We start from the raw sequence: 15,565 nt of genomic DNA, 5'->3' as shown, positions 1-15,565 counted from the left end.
GAAGTGGTGGTGGTAAAGGGAGGTGCGAGCAGCAGTTGTGCCGTGATCTTCCTCTCTGCGTGGGTCCCCTCAGAGCCGGAGGGCTGGGTTGGAATAGTCACTTTTTTCTTGAAATGACTGTGCCTTTGTGGATACGGGCTTCAGAGGAGGGAAACCCCTGGTAAGGCTCCTGCTGCAGCCTGGGCTCAGGCAGGAGGATCGCACTCCTGGCAGGGTGAGCCCCGCTCCCACCGTCCCATCCCACAGCGTTTGGGCTTTGCATCCCACTCATACGCCCTGATGCGGACGTTTTGTCCGAGGAGGAAGCCTGATCATCCTGCAGAAGCCTGGCTGTGCCCACAAATTGATTATACAGGTGGTAAGCGTGTGGCAAAGGAAGAATATTTGTGAGGAGAGCTGGGACACGGGCAACTCCTTCCTTTGTGGCTACAAGGGGAAGCGTGCCTTCCTCCAGGAGCCGCTAAACCCGACCACTGTCCTTATTTATTCTGTACAGCATTAGGGATGATCTCTAAGCTCCCGGGTTTAGCGCTGTCATACATATGTCGCAGTCCCTTCCCTTAAGCTGACCAGTTTTTGCATGTATTTGGTAAAAGGGTGGTGGTGGTGGTGATGGGAGAGGTCTCTCGTGGCAGTGATGGGAGAGGGCAGCGTGGTCCTGTGTGCCTGGGTAGGTGTTAGCAAGTAAAGGCTAGGAAGCGATTTTGTCGTGCACGTGAGGTGATGGAATACACAAAGAGGTTTAGATAGAAGGTGAAATCAGGGGAAAACTTGTTTCCTTAGGTGTGTGGGATTTTTCTAATATCACCAAGAACGGAGCTCAAGGCTGTGACTCTTCGACAAGTTTTTTGGTGGATTTGGAAATCTGAGAGAAACTTCCCAGCAGGTTGTGTCTGAACTGAAGCTCTTGCTGCTGCCTGGTCCCCGGTGCTGGTGCAAAATTCGGGGGGGATGAGTGGGAGAAGTTGGCACCAGGTGCAGGTTTGGGCTGGAAAGCCAGCGCTCACAAACCCCCTTTATCCAGGCGGGACAAAAGCTGAGTGTTATTTCCGACGGGTTGATGAAATGCCCCACTGTCCGGCCCTGCCATGCTAAATGCACACAGTGTTTGCTGGCTGGGTTGGCCGAGCGGCGGCGGGGGAAGCGGTGGCCACGCCGTGCCTGCTGGGGGGGATGCTCCGGCAGTACCCCAGGCTGCAGGTCCAAGCTGTGTGCCCTTGGGCAAGTGCTCGGGGCAGTTTATTGCCTGGCCAGGGTGGGAGGCAGCATGATCACCAGCCCCTGCCCGCAGCAGGCAGCGCAGGCAGCTCGGGGCGGCTGGCAGATGACACTGCAGCCTGCTGAGTCTTCCTGGGGGAGCTAGACCACGCGTGGAGCTCCTTCTGCCAGAGCAGCAGTGGGTGAATCATTGGGCGCCAGTTTTGCACAGAAATTTGCTGAGGACATTCCTCTGTCTGAAGGTCCATGCTGACTTCTAGGCTTCCTGGTCCTGGTGCTTCTCAAATCCTGTCAGAAATAATCCCGCAAGACTGGGCAAAAAACTCTACAGCAGATGTTGTGCCCTTCCTAGAACAAGTCAAACTGGGCTGGCAATCTTGGACAGTGTTGGCCAGCTCACTGCGTTAGCTGAGTTCTTGCACTCATCCTCAGGCCAGCAGCAGGTGCTGAGCATCCCTTAGTCCTTCGGTATCCTTTAAAATCTTTGAAAATGGGAACTGAATGTGAAACCTGGGGTTAAAGGTCGGCTTGGCTTTGGTAGCGACCAGGCACGTGGCGAAAGCCTGCTTTTGCCATTGCAGCAATGCTGCGTGTGCCTGTTCTCTCTGGTTTCTCCTTTTTCCCCCTCTTTCCCATGTTGCTGTGCCAGACTATGCCTTTTCTCACAGTGTGGGTGTGGAATGTGCTGGAGGGGTCCTGCACCAGAGGGGTCCTATGCTGGTGGGCTCCAGCACCAGCCCCGCACTGCTGTGCTTGGGGCTTTGCCCTTTCTCTGCCTCCAGCAAAGGATGGGACCCAAAGGCAAGAGCAGCCAGGGCCGCGGCACTGCTGTGCCAGATCTGTTCGCTGACTGCTTTGGCAGGGTCTGCACCTACCGCATCAGCATATTGGCGGTACCGCTGGGTATTAATTATGCCTTCCGCACTCGCGGCTATTCAAATGTTAAAATTGTTTATTTGCAGCTGGGTGAGCTACAAGACAGAGGCAGAAAAGCGAGCGGCTCCCCTCCACAGTGGCTGCCCTCCTGCCGCCCTTTTCTCCACAGGGTGCAGCTCCCCAAGCACAGGCAGGGACAGGTCCGGCCTCCTCCGTCTCAGCATCTCTGTCCTGGGGAGGACCCGCTGCTCCCCAGCCCCAGCAAAACTCTTTCCACCCCATTTTCCCAGGGAAACGGGCGCTGTCTGCCTGGCCGCAGCATTGTGATGGTGAGGATTCAGCCTATTTCACCCTCTGCTGATTTCCCTCCATGATAAATCCTATCCCCTCCACCACGGGAAACGATGTCAGCTTAATTACTTGTGGGGAGAAGGGGGAGAGCGGAGGAACTTAGGACTTGTTTTAAATATCACTTTTATTAGTAGGTAATCCTGAAGCTCAGTTCTGTAATATAGATAGGTAGTGATGTGGCACATTTAATTTACCTAGGTGCTACTGTGTGTCAGCTTTTGTGCCTTAATTCCCAGTCCTGGCTTTAAAGAGCTTGGCAGCCATATTTTTGCAAATTTAGAATTATCTTGGAAGAAGTCAGGGCTGCAGACAGCACAGTGAGTAGTAAGTTCCCAGTTCCCCTTGAGTCTGGGTTTGGAGCAGCTTGTCCTGAAGTAAAACATCACTTAGGGTAGAAGTGCTTGGGCCAGCAGTGCCCGCGGTCCTTTGCCTCTGTGCCGGTGCCTGGGAGAGCAGGGCAGGATGCAGTGGGCACCTTGCTGGGATGGCCCATGGGGTCTCTGCTGATCCTGCAGCATAACTTGCCGTGTGTCTTTTGGTACTTGTCCATGCCGCCGTCTCATGGGAAGGTGCAGCTTCCTTCCTCCCAGCCCCAGCGAGGGTCCTGTTCCAACCATGAGTGAAACGGTGATGCTCTATTTCCATGGCGATGGCTGCTAGTGTCACAACAAAGGACAGTCGCTGCACTGCAGGGATCATCGCTCAGAAAGCGGGGCTGGAGAGGAGAGCGGCTGCTGCAGGCGCCGGGTCTGCAGTCCCCACCTCGGCAAGGACACACGATTGCGGGCCAATATCTACCGCTGCCCGAGCTTTCCCCTCTTCCTCTTGCTCCAGCATGGAAGTCACCTGCTGAGATGCAGCGGCCTCATTCTTTTCCCGTACGAAGCCAGCGAGTCCCTGCACATACTCTCATAATGCGCTGTGCTCCAAACGCCTTTGTAGGACACGCAGCTGCGCTGCCAAGGATGCTTTTCCTAGAGTGTGTCTTGCCTGGGACAAGCAGACATCACCCTGTCCCTCCGGCCGCAGCTCCTGCTTGCACTCTGAACATTTGCAGGAATGCTTTTGTCTCTGTCTTTGCTCAGCGTTTGGAGATATGAAATGCTCAGAGTTCGTAAATCATCCCGACGAGGACATAACCTTGATTCCCTGTGCAATACCAATAGATTACCTACCAGGAGGCATGAAATGGAAGAATGGCTCCATTTGTATAATTCTGCATTAAAAATCAGCCTATTCTGCATTTAATGCTGCCTGTGAAGTGTCTCCACAGTCAGGGGAGAAAGGGGCCGGTGTTGGAGAGCGAACAAGTACCTTATGAAAGGGACGCAAATAGGCACCTCTCGCTGGCGCTGCCCTGGGATTCACACTCGAGTGAGCCCTTTGAGGCTTCGGGGAATGGGTTGTGTGCAAATGGCTCACAAGCTGCTGACAGTTCGTGTTTTGCAGTTTGTCGGGGCCACTCAGTGGCCATGATCCCAGTTAATTACCTAGACATATTACCTGATTCTGGGTGCACAGTGGGTCGCCTGGTTTTATAGCCGCTGGATTAACCCATGTCCTGTCTGTGTCATTTGAGGGGTCCCCAGGGGTCCCTGAGACTGGGACAGGGGTGGTTCCCTCCTGTCTGGGCACCTCCTCTGTGCACCGGCCATGCTGGATGTTCCTGGTTTCCCTTCCATGTATGAAGGTCAGCACCACGTGCACAGAGGCGACAGCAGCCAGTTTCCAAGGCAGCATCCCAAAGCAGCGCTGTGCTTCGCAGCTTTCAGAGCTGCATGAATTAAAACCTCAGGAGTTATAGGGAGTTGGCTGCTTCTCTGGAAACTCTGGTTGTCACTGGGGCATGGTGCAGAGCGGGTGTGTGAAGTAGCCTGGCACTGGGGTGCTGCCAGCCCTGGGTTCAGGGAGGTCTTGCTGGGCTCTGCGCTTTGCCCTGGGGGTGCTTATGCCGGGCTGCCTCTGTGGATAGAAAAGCAAAATAATGTCTGTGGAGGGCAGCAGGAGAGGGGTTTCGCTCTGTTTGTCCTGACTGCTCTCATCTTTTGTCTGTGCATTGCTTTTCCTGAGGATTTCTGTCCAACTTCCACACTGCGCTTGGGTACTGTGCCAGTGCATGCAGCTCCATCATTTCAAAAGCACTAAGCAACCCTCAATGCTCCTTATTGATTTGGAACCATCGTGTAGTCAATGCAAACAGCTCTACACACCCGTGTAGCCTGTGCACGTGCTTCAGAGTTGCAGCGGCTTTGCAGGGGCCGTGGCTGCGAGGCGGCGGCCCTGGAGCGGTGCCCAAGGGTTGGGGTTCAAGGCCGTGATGTGGGTCGAGTGGGGCTGGGGGATGCCTTTCCTTGGCTGCGGCTTCACATCTTTGTAAGGTAGCCCAAGGAGAGAGATAATCTTGCATTTTCAGCTCTGCCGCAATCCGAGATTGCTAATTACCAGAGCATTTCTCTTGTGTGTTCGTGCTCCTCAAAACGCTCAGGGGCTTGTGGCTATAATGAAGCTTCATCAGGGTGGGTGGGATTCAGTCATCCCAGCTTTTCCTGGTGGGGAAGGAGCTGAAGGCGCACGGGGCTGGTGGCAAGAGCCATGTTGATGCTGCCTGTGGGGGTGGTAAGGCCGGAGGAGCTGGGCAGCATCACTGTGCAGCCCTGGGCGTGAAAGTGTCCCGGCAGCTTCTTCCCAACCAGCGAAGAGCGTGGCGAGCTCACATCCTCCAGCCTCCCCGAAATTAATCTCTCAAGTGCCAACTTCCCTCCTCTTCAAAGCAAGCGGCTGCATCGGAAAGGATTAGGGAAGGGGTTTTCATACTGGAGAGAGTTCTGAAACATGCCGTGTATGGTGGGAAGGCTGTGATGGCTCCATCCAAAACACCTTCCGCACCCCTATTGCCGTCACTTTTAAAGCACAGATTGGCTTGGGTGGGCTCAGCAAAGCAACCTGGAGTGCTTAATGTGCATGATCCCTGTAATTATCCAAGTAGTTTCCTTGAAATCTACTCTTGCACTTCTCGTGAAGAACAGGTAAATATTTGTAGGAGTTTCCCTTACTGTGTGAGAACACGGCTGCCTCTCCATCCATTAAACCACAGGAGAGGATTTGTGGTTTCCAAAAAAAAGGGCTTCGGATGAGGAGGGCGAAGAAGGGATTTTATCTTCTCAGATATCTCTGCTGCTCGTTTCTTTTTTTTCTTAAACCCAATTTCAGAGTTTTGTTGAATTTTTCCTTGAGTTTGAGAAGTATTTTGGGATAACGTTCCCATTCATCTCCAAGACGGGAAAAAAACCCCCATGAAAATTGCCTACGCTCCCCATCTCTTTGCAATGGAAAAAAAAATGTGGTTTGTGTGTGCTCTTATGGGAGGAGTCATGAGTAATCAAAATCTGGATTGCCAGAGGGTTCTGCAAGCAGCGTAACTGCAGCCCTGCCCGGAGCATCCCTCCAGCTCCCCACAAAACCCCGGCCAGGGCTGGGTTCGTGCCCCAGCCCAGGGCAGCTGGGTGCTGCGTGCATGGCTGATGGATTTATGCCCTTCCCTACAGCAGCCCCCCCGCTTTCAGCACAGCCAGTGAGTTCCCCCATGCAGCAAAGGCTCCTCTTGCCTCTGCTCTCTGGTGAGGTGCAGCTCGTGCAGTTGGAGGAGGGTTTGTGCCAGTTGATGTCTTGGCACAGCTCAGACATCCTCTGAGTAGCATGACTTTCCACTCGCACCTCTCGAGAGGCGAACGGGTGCTCTCCTGCCAGTTTCGACGATGGGGAGGCAGAGGCACGGGGGTCGCCAGGGCTGGCGTGTCAGGAGCCGCAGCCTTCCATGGGACAGCCTGTTTTTTGGAGGGGCAAGCACATGGTGGTGGGACCTTCAGGAGGGACACGTCCCCTGGGATGCTCTTTGGGAAGCCTCTCGGGCCACCTGCTGTGGCAGGGTGCTCAGGCAGGGCTGGGGGAGCAGCAGGGTGGCTGGAGCCCCTGGCTGCCGCTGGCCCTCCACGCGCTGCCGCATCCCCGCCGCCGCGCCGAGTGCATCGTGCTGCGTTGCCTAGACAACAGCAACTCCTACACGCTGCTATTTATTCTGAAGGACACTTGCTCTTATCTGTTGTTGCAAAGCCCTCAAAAGATTGCATGCCACGCAGAATTCCTCTGAGGTAACCGGACTTGCTGCTCCCGTCCCAAAATCCCAAAAGCTGCTTCCTGAGGACATGCCAGCCAGTGGGGTGGCCAGGACAATGCCTCCTTGGTGACAGCCCCTCAGCTGACATCACTTGAAGGGACACGGGCAGGAGGGCAACCTGCGCTGTCCTTGGGGCAGCGGCTGCGTCTGAGCCATGGGTGTCCCCCGCTGTGTCCCTCCCCATCACCAGGGGCTCTGCCCTGGGGAGTGATGTCAGCAGTGAGGGACACCCCTGCCTTTGGGTGTCACTCAGCACTGCCTGGCCACGCTTGGGGATGGGCTTCTGGCAGGATCCACAGGAAGCCGGGGGTTGTACGTTGCATTTTCCCGTGTGTCCTCTGCAGGAGGCAACAGTGATGCTTGGGCAGGTCCCATGCAGGAGCACAAACCCCTGCAAGCTCAGGGCTGCCATCACTCTGGCTTGGGAATGTCACAAACAAGCAGGAGGAAATGGGAAGAGGGAAAAAAAATGTGTTTTTCCTACTAGATGCCAGTATAGAGGACTGGCATTTTGTCTTTCAGAAGCTTCCACACAGTGGCTGGAATTTAGCCAGCACCAAGTTTGGGCTGGGCGCATCGTCTCTTGCCTCGTTTGGCAGCTATTAATAAAAGCGCGCCACGTGCACTGCCTGTTTGCAGAGAGCTGGACAGGCAAGGAAGAGGTTTGGGTGCATGCATGGGTGGCACGAGAGGCAGTACCTGGGGCGAGCGTAGTGCCAGGGAGGTACCTGGCACTTTTCCTTCCTTGCAAGGAGGTGTTTCAGGTGGTGTTAGGGTGTCAGGCAGAGCCTGAAAACAAGCCTGACATGCCACTGGAGTGAACATGAGCATTGAGAAGGTGAACTTGTGTTTAAAGCTCTTGCTGGAAGCCTGAACTCCTGCCTCCTCGCTGGTGGAGGCATGGTGCTGCCCGTGGCACTGCTGATGCACGGCACGTGGGGGATGCTTTTCATGCTGCCCCCCATGGCACTGGCACCACTCTGCTGGCCTCTAAAAAAAACACAACCCACCCTACCAACAATGTGTTTTGGGTGATTTGTTTTTTTGAAACCTTCCTCCCCCAGCCTGAACTATTTTGGTTTATGTTGTCTGTTTCTGGCTCTTCCCTTTCTCCTTCTGCGCTCTTTCCCTGTGTTGCCTTATTCCTCCCCAAAATAAATGCTGTTACGCTTTGAAAAAATACCCAATTAGGAAAAAAAAAAGAAAAAAAGAGATTCTCTGAGTAGAAAAAGCCTGTGCCTGAGAGTATCCAGGTCAGCTCCTTTAGCTTCATTTGCTCACGCATGGAGGGAGTGTACAAATGCTTCTGTCAACCAGATGCACATTTTGTAGTGCTACCAAGGACTTTACGGGGCGCAGCGCTGCGGAGGATTAGTCTATTTAGCCATGTAAAGCTCTCATTAACTCCTGCTGAGTTCGACAAAAGTCTTTCTTGTGTAAAAGCTAAATAAAATGGAGTAAAGATTTTTGGGCTTTGGCCTAATGATTTTTCTTCTGGGGAAAAAAAAAACAAACCCAAGAAATATTTGTGTATCAGGCATTTTCTTACCGTGAAACACTGTGCTTCATGTGGGATAGCATCTCAGGTGGAGCAGAATCTCGCAAGGTGCGATGCTGCTGAGGAAGTGAGAGGGCTTTGATATGACATGGCTTGACGTGCTGGTGGCACGTTACATCAAAGCAAATTTTAAATCCTGAGCCTGCTGACGGCTCAGTGGGATCTCCAGCTATTCTGTGAAAGAGCTGTGAAAGGGGCTGCTCGTCCTTCCCTCCTGGGTCAGGGGTTTTGCCGAGGAAGCTCTTAGGTCATGTTCAGCGCTGGGTGCTGTGCTCTGCAGGAGGGGATGCTGCTGCTGCGGTGTGGGCAGGCACCTTAACAGGAGGTGACTTACACGTGCAAATGCAAGAGTCCGTGGACTCTTCTGCTTCCGCTCTTCAAGGGATTAATACTGCCACGCTCTGCAGGCTGGCTCCTTGCGCCTTGGCTTGGAAAGCCAGGGAGCGGAGGCTGGGCTCCCAAGTGGCCTAGAGACCCTGGGGCAAGAGCTCTGGCTGCCAGCACTCCTTCTGCTTTAGATAATTCACCTAAAAGGGCTGCATTTGGGCAACACAGATGGTGGCTGCTGCCTCAGGGCAGTTTGAGGTAAAACCCTTCCTCGAGTTGTTCCGGGCATTCAGAGATGGACTGACAAGCAGCAAAGCTGGGGTTTAGGATGGGGGTCCTTGGTCTGCCATGTTCGTGGTGGTTGCCCTGGGAGGAGGGTGGGGAAGGGGTGCAGGGTGCCCTGCGATGCTGTTTTGTGGGACACTGCCCAGAGCACAGCGGGAGGGGGACGGCGCTGCTTTTCCACGCTGCTGGGTGCTGCTTTGGGTGGCCAGGCTTGGGGAGCCAGGGTGTGCCGTGCTGGGAGGGATGCTGGGCTGCTCCCCTCCCTTTCTAACACGGTCACTGTCTGTCCACAGGTCAGGTTGCCCGCTCGGAAGCCATGCTTGGATTTTAATAGCCATGTTCCACCTAGCCATGGACCTTGCCAGCTGCCAGCCCCCAGCCAGCGGTGCCGGGGGGAGGCTCTCGCCACGGCCAGCGCTCCGGCACAGACTGTCCCGCAGCTCACTGTGGGGCACGGGGAGCGGGGAGGAGCTGCGTCGCCCCGGCCCCCCCTGGACCTGCACCCCTGCACCCCCCCTGCAGAGACCTCGCTCACGCCGGCTGCCCCCCACTGCCCCGCTGCCCACCGGCCGCCCTCCACGCCGGCTCCGCTCCCAGAGGGGCCGGCGGCACCTGCGTGGCCGTGGCTTTGCCCCACGGGACGGACGACCCACGGCGCTGCCCGAAGTCATCGTTTGGGGCCCTACGGGTGAGGAGGACTCCCTGGAGAGCAGCACGCTGCCCAGCGCCTTTGCCACCGCCGCCGCCACCACCGCTGCCACCACCACCACCACCACCACCACCGCTGCTGCTGCCACCGCCGCCGCTGCCACGCCACCCCGTGCACCCCCCAGCACCCCAGCTCCCGCGCCCGGTGGGGATGTACCCCGCAGCAGCCCCGGTCGCACCAGCACCGCCGAACCAGCTGCCGGCCACAGCAGTGGCGGCAAGGACGCTCGCCCGCCCCGTGGGCTGGGAGACACCACAGGTAGAGTCTGCCAGGCGTCCAGTGCGGCAGCGGGTGGACTGGGAGGGTTGGGGGGTCCTGGAGCAGAGGGGTCACCGCCACAAGAGTTTCCCTGGCAGCCGAGCTGCCTGGGACAGAAATAAGTGTGGGATGTTAAATAAGAGCACTCGGGAGGCAAGCGGCAGCTCTGATTCATCGCTTTTATCCGAGGCGTTTTCCAGCAGCTTGCTGTGTTTTTCCCATTAGCAGTATCCATCCATAGCCCATCGTCTGTAATCGTGTTTAGTGTGGTGCTCGGCACGGCGATGCGTTCCCCCAGCGCTATCTGCTGCGTGGCCATGGATGGGAAAGCTGCTTCCCATTTATTTCAAATTATATTTGTTATTGCTAGTATTAAACTGTGGGATACCGTTGTATAGTTTACAGAATTTACTCACTGTGCATCGACTGCTTTTAGCCCACAGTGATCTTCTAGTGAATCGAAAAAGAATTTTATGGCCTAATCTTAATCCAAATTAATTTATCTGGCCTGCCCTGCTTGGCAGAAATAGATGAGGCAACCATAATGTTGTTCCTGACTTAAAGGAGTTATTTATAGCAGTGAAAAATCTCAACCTACACACCTTTTAAAAAAACCGCTGGAATCGGCTGCACAAATTAGTGAGGGAGTATCAGTAATGACTGCCGACATCAGCTGCTGGCTGCATCACACGCATGATGAGGACTTCAGCCTGGTGGCCCCAGACCTGCCACAGTCAGTGCCTCTGGCGTCGGTGGCATTGCCCGCGCCGGGGGTGCGGGGTCCGGTGGGCTCATTGCTGTCAGCCGCCTGTGGCAGCCCGTCCTGCTCCGTTTGCTGCGGGTAGGAGGATGGCTGCTGGCACGTGCTGGTGCTCAGCAACTTGCTGGAGTCAGCTGCCTCGTTCGGGTGAGGACGAGCTGCCGGTGCTGCCCGCCTGCCTGTCCGTGCTGCCCGCCTGCCTGTCGGTGCTGCCCGCCTGCCTGCTGGTGCTGCCTGCCTGTCTGTCGGTGCTGCTCGCCTGTCCGCCCGCGCATGCCACCGCTGCCCTCCCCGGCAGATCGGCAGAGACCGCAGCCCCGGCAGCCCCCCGGGGGACCGGCTGCTTTAATCTGCCAGCTCTTAGCTCTAATTAGGGGCTTTTTCTGGGATTGGAGTTTTTGCTAATTAACTTCTTTTCGCTGAGTGGTGAATACAATGAATTCCTTCCCAGGGCTAAAGGACCTTTTTGATCTCAGCCCGTCCACCCTAAATTGAAAAGGGCCTGAGCTCTGGATCTGTTTTTCCCCCCACCGCTGAGGCTGATCACCCAGGAGAGCTCCCGCTGGGGAGCCCCTGCCCTGCCTTGGGGCCAGCATTTTGGGAGCAAGCGGCCAACGCCGTCTCAAGGCACCGGCCGTGCCATTGCCGTGTTGCTGGCGGTCTGCCTGTGCGAGGCCGTGCGTGTTTCCAGCCCAGCTCCTCTCTGTTATGTAAGCTTTAGCGGCTGGAAGTGTTTGTTCTCTGCTGGGAAAAACATATGGCTACAAATTAGGATTAGGTAACTTGTCTGTACTTTTTAATTTGCCTCGGCAAGCATTGCAAGTCCTTATCCTGTAAGGCGCCGCACGTCGTGATAGGAGCCTGGGGTGGGTGGGTGGGTGGGGAGGGATGCTGCTTTCGCAGCTTGTGGTCCTTCAGCTTTTTCTGGCAGCAGCCCTGGGGGTCAGGGTGGTCCTGCCTGCAGCACCCAAGGGAGCTGGGGCCACTGTGGGAGCTGGCAGAGCTGCCCCAGGGCTCCCGCAGCAGAGTGGACCCGCGCTGCCTGGCATGCCAGCAGCACCCTTGTTCCCGTTGGATTGCGTGCTGCCGTTGTGCTAACGAAGGTGCTGCTTCCCTCCTGCGCCGTGCCCTTGCTTCCCTCCATGCATTGCCAGAAAGGGACTCACTGCTGGGTGATGCTGCGGGCCTGCGGGGGTCCCTGGGCTGGGGGCACTTCAGCAAAGGGAAGCAGCTCACTTAGACTAGCCATGAAAGCAATTCTGCTCAGTGAGATCTTCCTCTCGCCCTGCTCCTCCATGCTGAAGAAGTGAGAAAAAAAAAAAAAGCCAGAAACAATGTCTCCGTGACTCACTAGCAGCAAAAACAAGCTTGAAAAAATTCCGTTGGAATAGTGAATGCTCTGCTTGTAGGTAGAAGAGGAGGCAGACAAACAATTACTTGTAATGCCCAGAAAGAAAGGAGAGGCTGGTATGTGCTGCTGTGGCTTGGTGGGTGCCGCCGTGCCGCGGAGTTGTTCTGGGTAACCCACAGCTCAGGTGTGTTTGTCCCGGTGCCACCTCTGCCTGCTCGGCACTTGGCAGAGTGCTGATGGCAGTCAGATGGGGACGCAATGTGTTCACCCAGGCGTAGTTTATGCTTATGCTTTTCAAAAACGTGCTTCCTTTTTCGGGGGCTGTCATAATCATTTTACGCTGGAGCACGGAAAGAGAGAAATAATTAAAATTCCAGCATGTTGCAAGAGGCAAGGGGCTGTAAGGAGCTTTCACCGGGGTGGCCACATGGATGCTCTCCGTGCGGGCTGGGCTCCTCCACTGAGGCAGAGCATCCTCCTGTACTGTGGGCTCAGCCAAAAAAGAGAAGAAAAGAGGAGAATGAATCAGAGACTGTCAGAGCAAAGGCATGAATTGCACTTGCTGGGTTGTCTGAGGCTCTCCTTTCAGTATTATTAGAATAAAGCCGTCTTTAATTAAACTTTTAAGTGCTTTATAAGGCAGAAAACTTTATGCACTGTCTGCTGCTCTTAATGGGTGATTTGATTGCTGGTACACAACGAGGCTGGCATCGTGCTCTGCAAGCTGCGTGCTGGTGAAGGAGCCGGTGCTAAGGGGCACTCCCTCCCCATGGCTGGAGCAGAGGTGGGGGCCAGGTTTGCCAGCTGAGGGGGGATCCTGGGTGGAGGCAAGGGGCTGCATGGGTGCTGGCACGGGTGCTGGCATGGGCACCCACCATCCCAGCAGCCAGAGTCATGGCATACTCCAGCCCACCCTCTGCTCCTTCCCACCGCTGGCCAGGAGCGTGTCAGGAATAAGTAATAATAGAGAGACATTCACTTCCCCATGGGGAGATGACCCTGCCTTCAAAAAGAGGGTGCAGGAGAGGGGGCGCTGGATGCAAGAAGATAGTGGATGCAAAAGGCTTCAAAGGAATTAATTAAAGATAAAATGTATTTAAGAGAGGACCCTGGGCAGTCAGGATGGAGCCGCCTCTTTGATCCGCCGTGCAAAGGCGTGGGGAGCCATGGCAGCCGGGGGCCGGAGGGGAGGCGAGGGGGCTGGATGGCATCTCCTGGGCCAGCGCCCACCAGTCGCCATTCCCAGGGGGTTCCCCAAGGAGCCTCTGTAAGGCCATGCATCGGCTGCAGTTTTCCTTAAGGAAGGAGGAGGATGGCTGCAGCAAGCAACGTGGCCGTAAGCTGAGCTCTCTCTGGCAAGGGAGAAGGGACTCTCTTTCTCCCCAGGATTAGCAGGTGCCGTGCGTGCGTGTGTGCCTTCACCCACGTCTGTCTAAATGAGCCAGAAACTCTCCTCTGCTGCTCTCAGAAGTATTTATTGCTCGCTGATATTTGCTGTAACACCTGAGAAGATAAGTCCCAGTGTCTTTAGCATAAGCCTCTAGGATCTTCGTTCTTGGCAAGAATATGTCTCAGCAGCAACAGCAGGATACTCCCCTCCTTTCATCCGCCTGACCCAAAATACTGGGAGGTTTCCAGGAACCTTGGTGGGTTTTTTGCTGAAGAGCTGCATTTTCAATTCTGGATGACTAATGCTGACTGGGCTGGGGTTTGGATGCCGATACCCTGGTTTGCCAGGTGGAAAACTGAGGGGCTTTGCAGGCAAGAGGGGTGTGAGGAGGAGCGGATCCAAGGCAGCTTCCCAGCACGGTGGGTCGGGCAGTCGATCAGCTGGCTTTGTACCAGAACCAGGTTTTCCAAGAATATCTCCTCCCCTATACCTAACCCTCGTGGTTTTAGTAAATTATTTTTCTTAGAAGCTATTAAACAGCAGTAGGGTTTGTGTTAACAGCAAAGTCTGACTGATCCCCCCTGGGAAAGGCCATTTGTGGCTGCGGTTGCAGCAGAATGGCCGCACACCGCTCCTGATTGAATTTTTCTGTCCGAAAGCAGCTTTATTGGCTGGAGGAGGCTTTGGGGGATCAGATGCATTTTCTGATCGGGAAGTTCTAATGCCTCTGAAGTCCAGCCGATTTTCCCCAGCCTCCCCACGCTGCTCGGGAGAGGGATGTGGCATCCTGATTCCCATGGCATGCAAGAACGGAGGAAGGAGGCTCATAGCAGGGATGAGGGTGGGATGCTGAGTCCCATGAGAAGACCCTGCTTTGGAGAGAGCCCCTCCTGGGGCGCTGGCACTGAGGTCCCTGTGTCCACAGGCAGCTAGGGACAATGCCCAGAGCGGGTGGCCAGGCAGCTGCCAGCCTCATGTGCCCGATTGACTGGTTTTAAGCGGAGTGGATCCTCTCTGGTAGCGGCCATCTCACGTTGCCCACTCCGCTGCCGGGAGATGCGGTACCCGATGCTCAGCTGCAGCAGACTGGGGGGATCCGCAGGGCCCGTCAGCCTGGTTGTTTCTTGTTCTGCACGTGCTCGGCTCTTCCAGCTGTATTTTGCCTGCTGGGACACGGACAGGGAGCCAGGCCATGAGCCAGTTGCTGAGCCCCCTGAGAGGAACCCTTTGCTGGATTCCCTCATATGGCTGTTTCAGGCAGCAGCGCTGGCGTGCCCGTCAGGCTGGGAGATGCGGTGCGAGTGGCCACCCCATGCGGTGCTGAGCTGAGCACAGCACAAGGCAGAGGCAGCAGTGGCAGTGCCGGTTGTTGGCTTCTGCGTAGGCTGTGATGCTCACCGTGGAAATTGCTTAGAAGGTTATTTTGGCCAGAAGCAATTGCCACAGTAGCAAGTCCATCTGCATTTTCATTGTTTCCCTCTCCATAAGGTCTTCAGCCGCTCCCAGGAGCCAGTTCTCTTTCAGTGCTCATTACTGGGAGCCCATTGGGATGGTCGCTCCCCAGCTAGAGGTGATGCTGTGAGCGAGGAGTGAGAGGGAGAGGTGTTAGGGCCTGACCATGCACGTGTTAAATGCTGCCGCAATCAAGTACTTGCCTCTCCAGCTCACCCCTGCGACACCAGACAGGCTTTCCCTGCTCCTCGCCGTGTGCTGGCAGACCTGACCCTGGAGATGGTTCCTCTTTCAGCATTTTGGCTCAAACTGGGAGTTGTGGGAAGGGGCTTAGGCACCTGGGCTGCAGCAGGTATTCAGGGTGTCTGCTGTTTTCCACCCACTGCCGGTAACTCAAGATTAGGCTCTGCAAAATGAAATGGAGCTGTTTTTTCCTTTTTTAATTTTATGCAGCTTAGAGACCTCGACGAGGGTCTTCAAAGAGTTGCAGCTCATAGCTGTTTTTATTGGGAAAATGAAAAATACGGTCTCCCTAACCAGAGCTGTTGAAATAAAGGCCTTGGGGGATAGAGGTTCTCTTTGTTTTTAATTAAGAGCTTATATCTCCTGTTCGCTGCCATTGCGCACTTCTGCAGCAGCAAGACATTAGTCTCGAATGGATTTTCTCATGGAATTAATTCCATTGATGCAGAGCTGTCCGAGAGCCGTTTCAAAAGGTGGCCAGAAAGGCCAAAACTCAGCGCTTTCATCTCAGTGGCAAATATACCGTCCTTAAAATCACACATAAAAAAAGCCCTGGCATTTGCTGGCTTTGAGAAAATTGGGTTTCTCCCTGGGATGTAGGGAATTTGGAGTC

At 55.2% G+C, this 15,565-nt stretch overlaps 1 protein-coding gene across 3 annotated transcripts in view; it reads left to right on the top strand.

Moving 5' to 3' along the window:
• Window positions 1-15,565, top strand: part of AJAP1 (adherens junctions associated protein 1) — a 47,046-nt gene that overhangs the window by 9,374 nt on the left and 22,107 nt on the right. For all 3 annotated transcript variants that reach the window (XM_055800431.1, XM_055800430.1, XM_055800429.1), the window contains exon 2: window positions 9,083-9,756. In XM_055800431.1, coding sequence (XP_055656406.1) covers window positions 9,126-9,756 — 631 coding nt within the window. In that variant the 5' untranslated portion in view covers window positions 9,083-9,125. The remainder of the gene's footprint in view (window positions 1-9,082; window positions 9,757-15,565) is intronic.

The sequence above is a fragment of the Falco peregrinus genome, chromosome 3 (genome assembly GCF_023634155.1).
Source record: "Falco peregrinus isolate bFalPer1 chromosome 3, bFalPer1.pri, whole genome shotgun sequence".
Lineage (NCBI taxonomy): Eukaryota > Metazoa > Chordata > Aves > Falconiformes > Falconidae > Falco > Falco peregrinus.
This window is presented reverse-complemented; position numbering and strand designations above follow the sequence as displayed.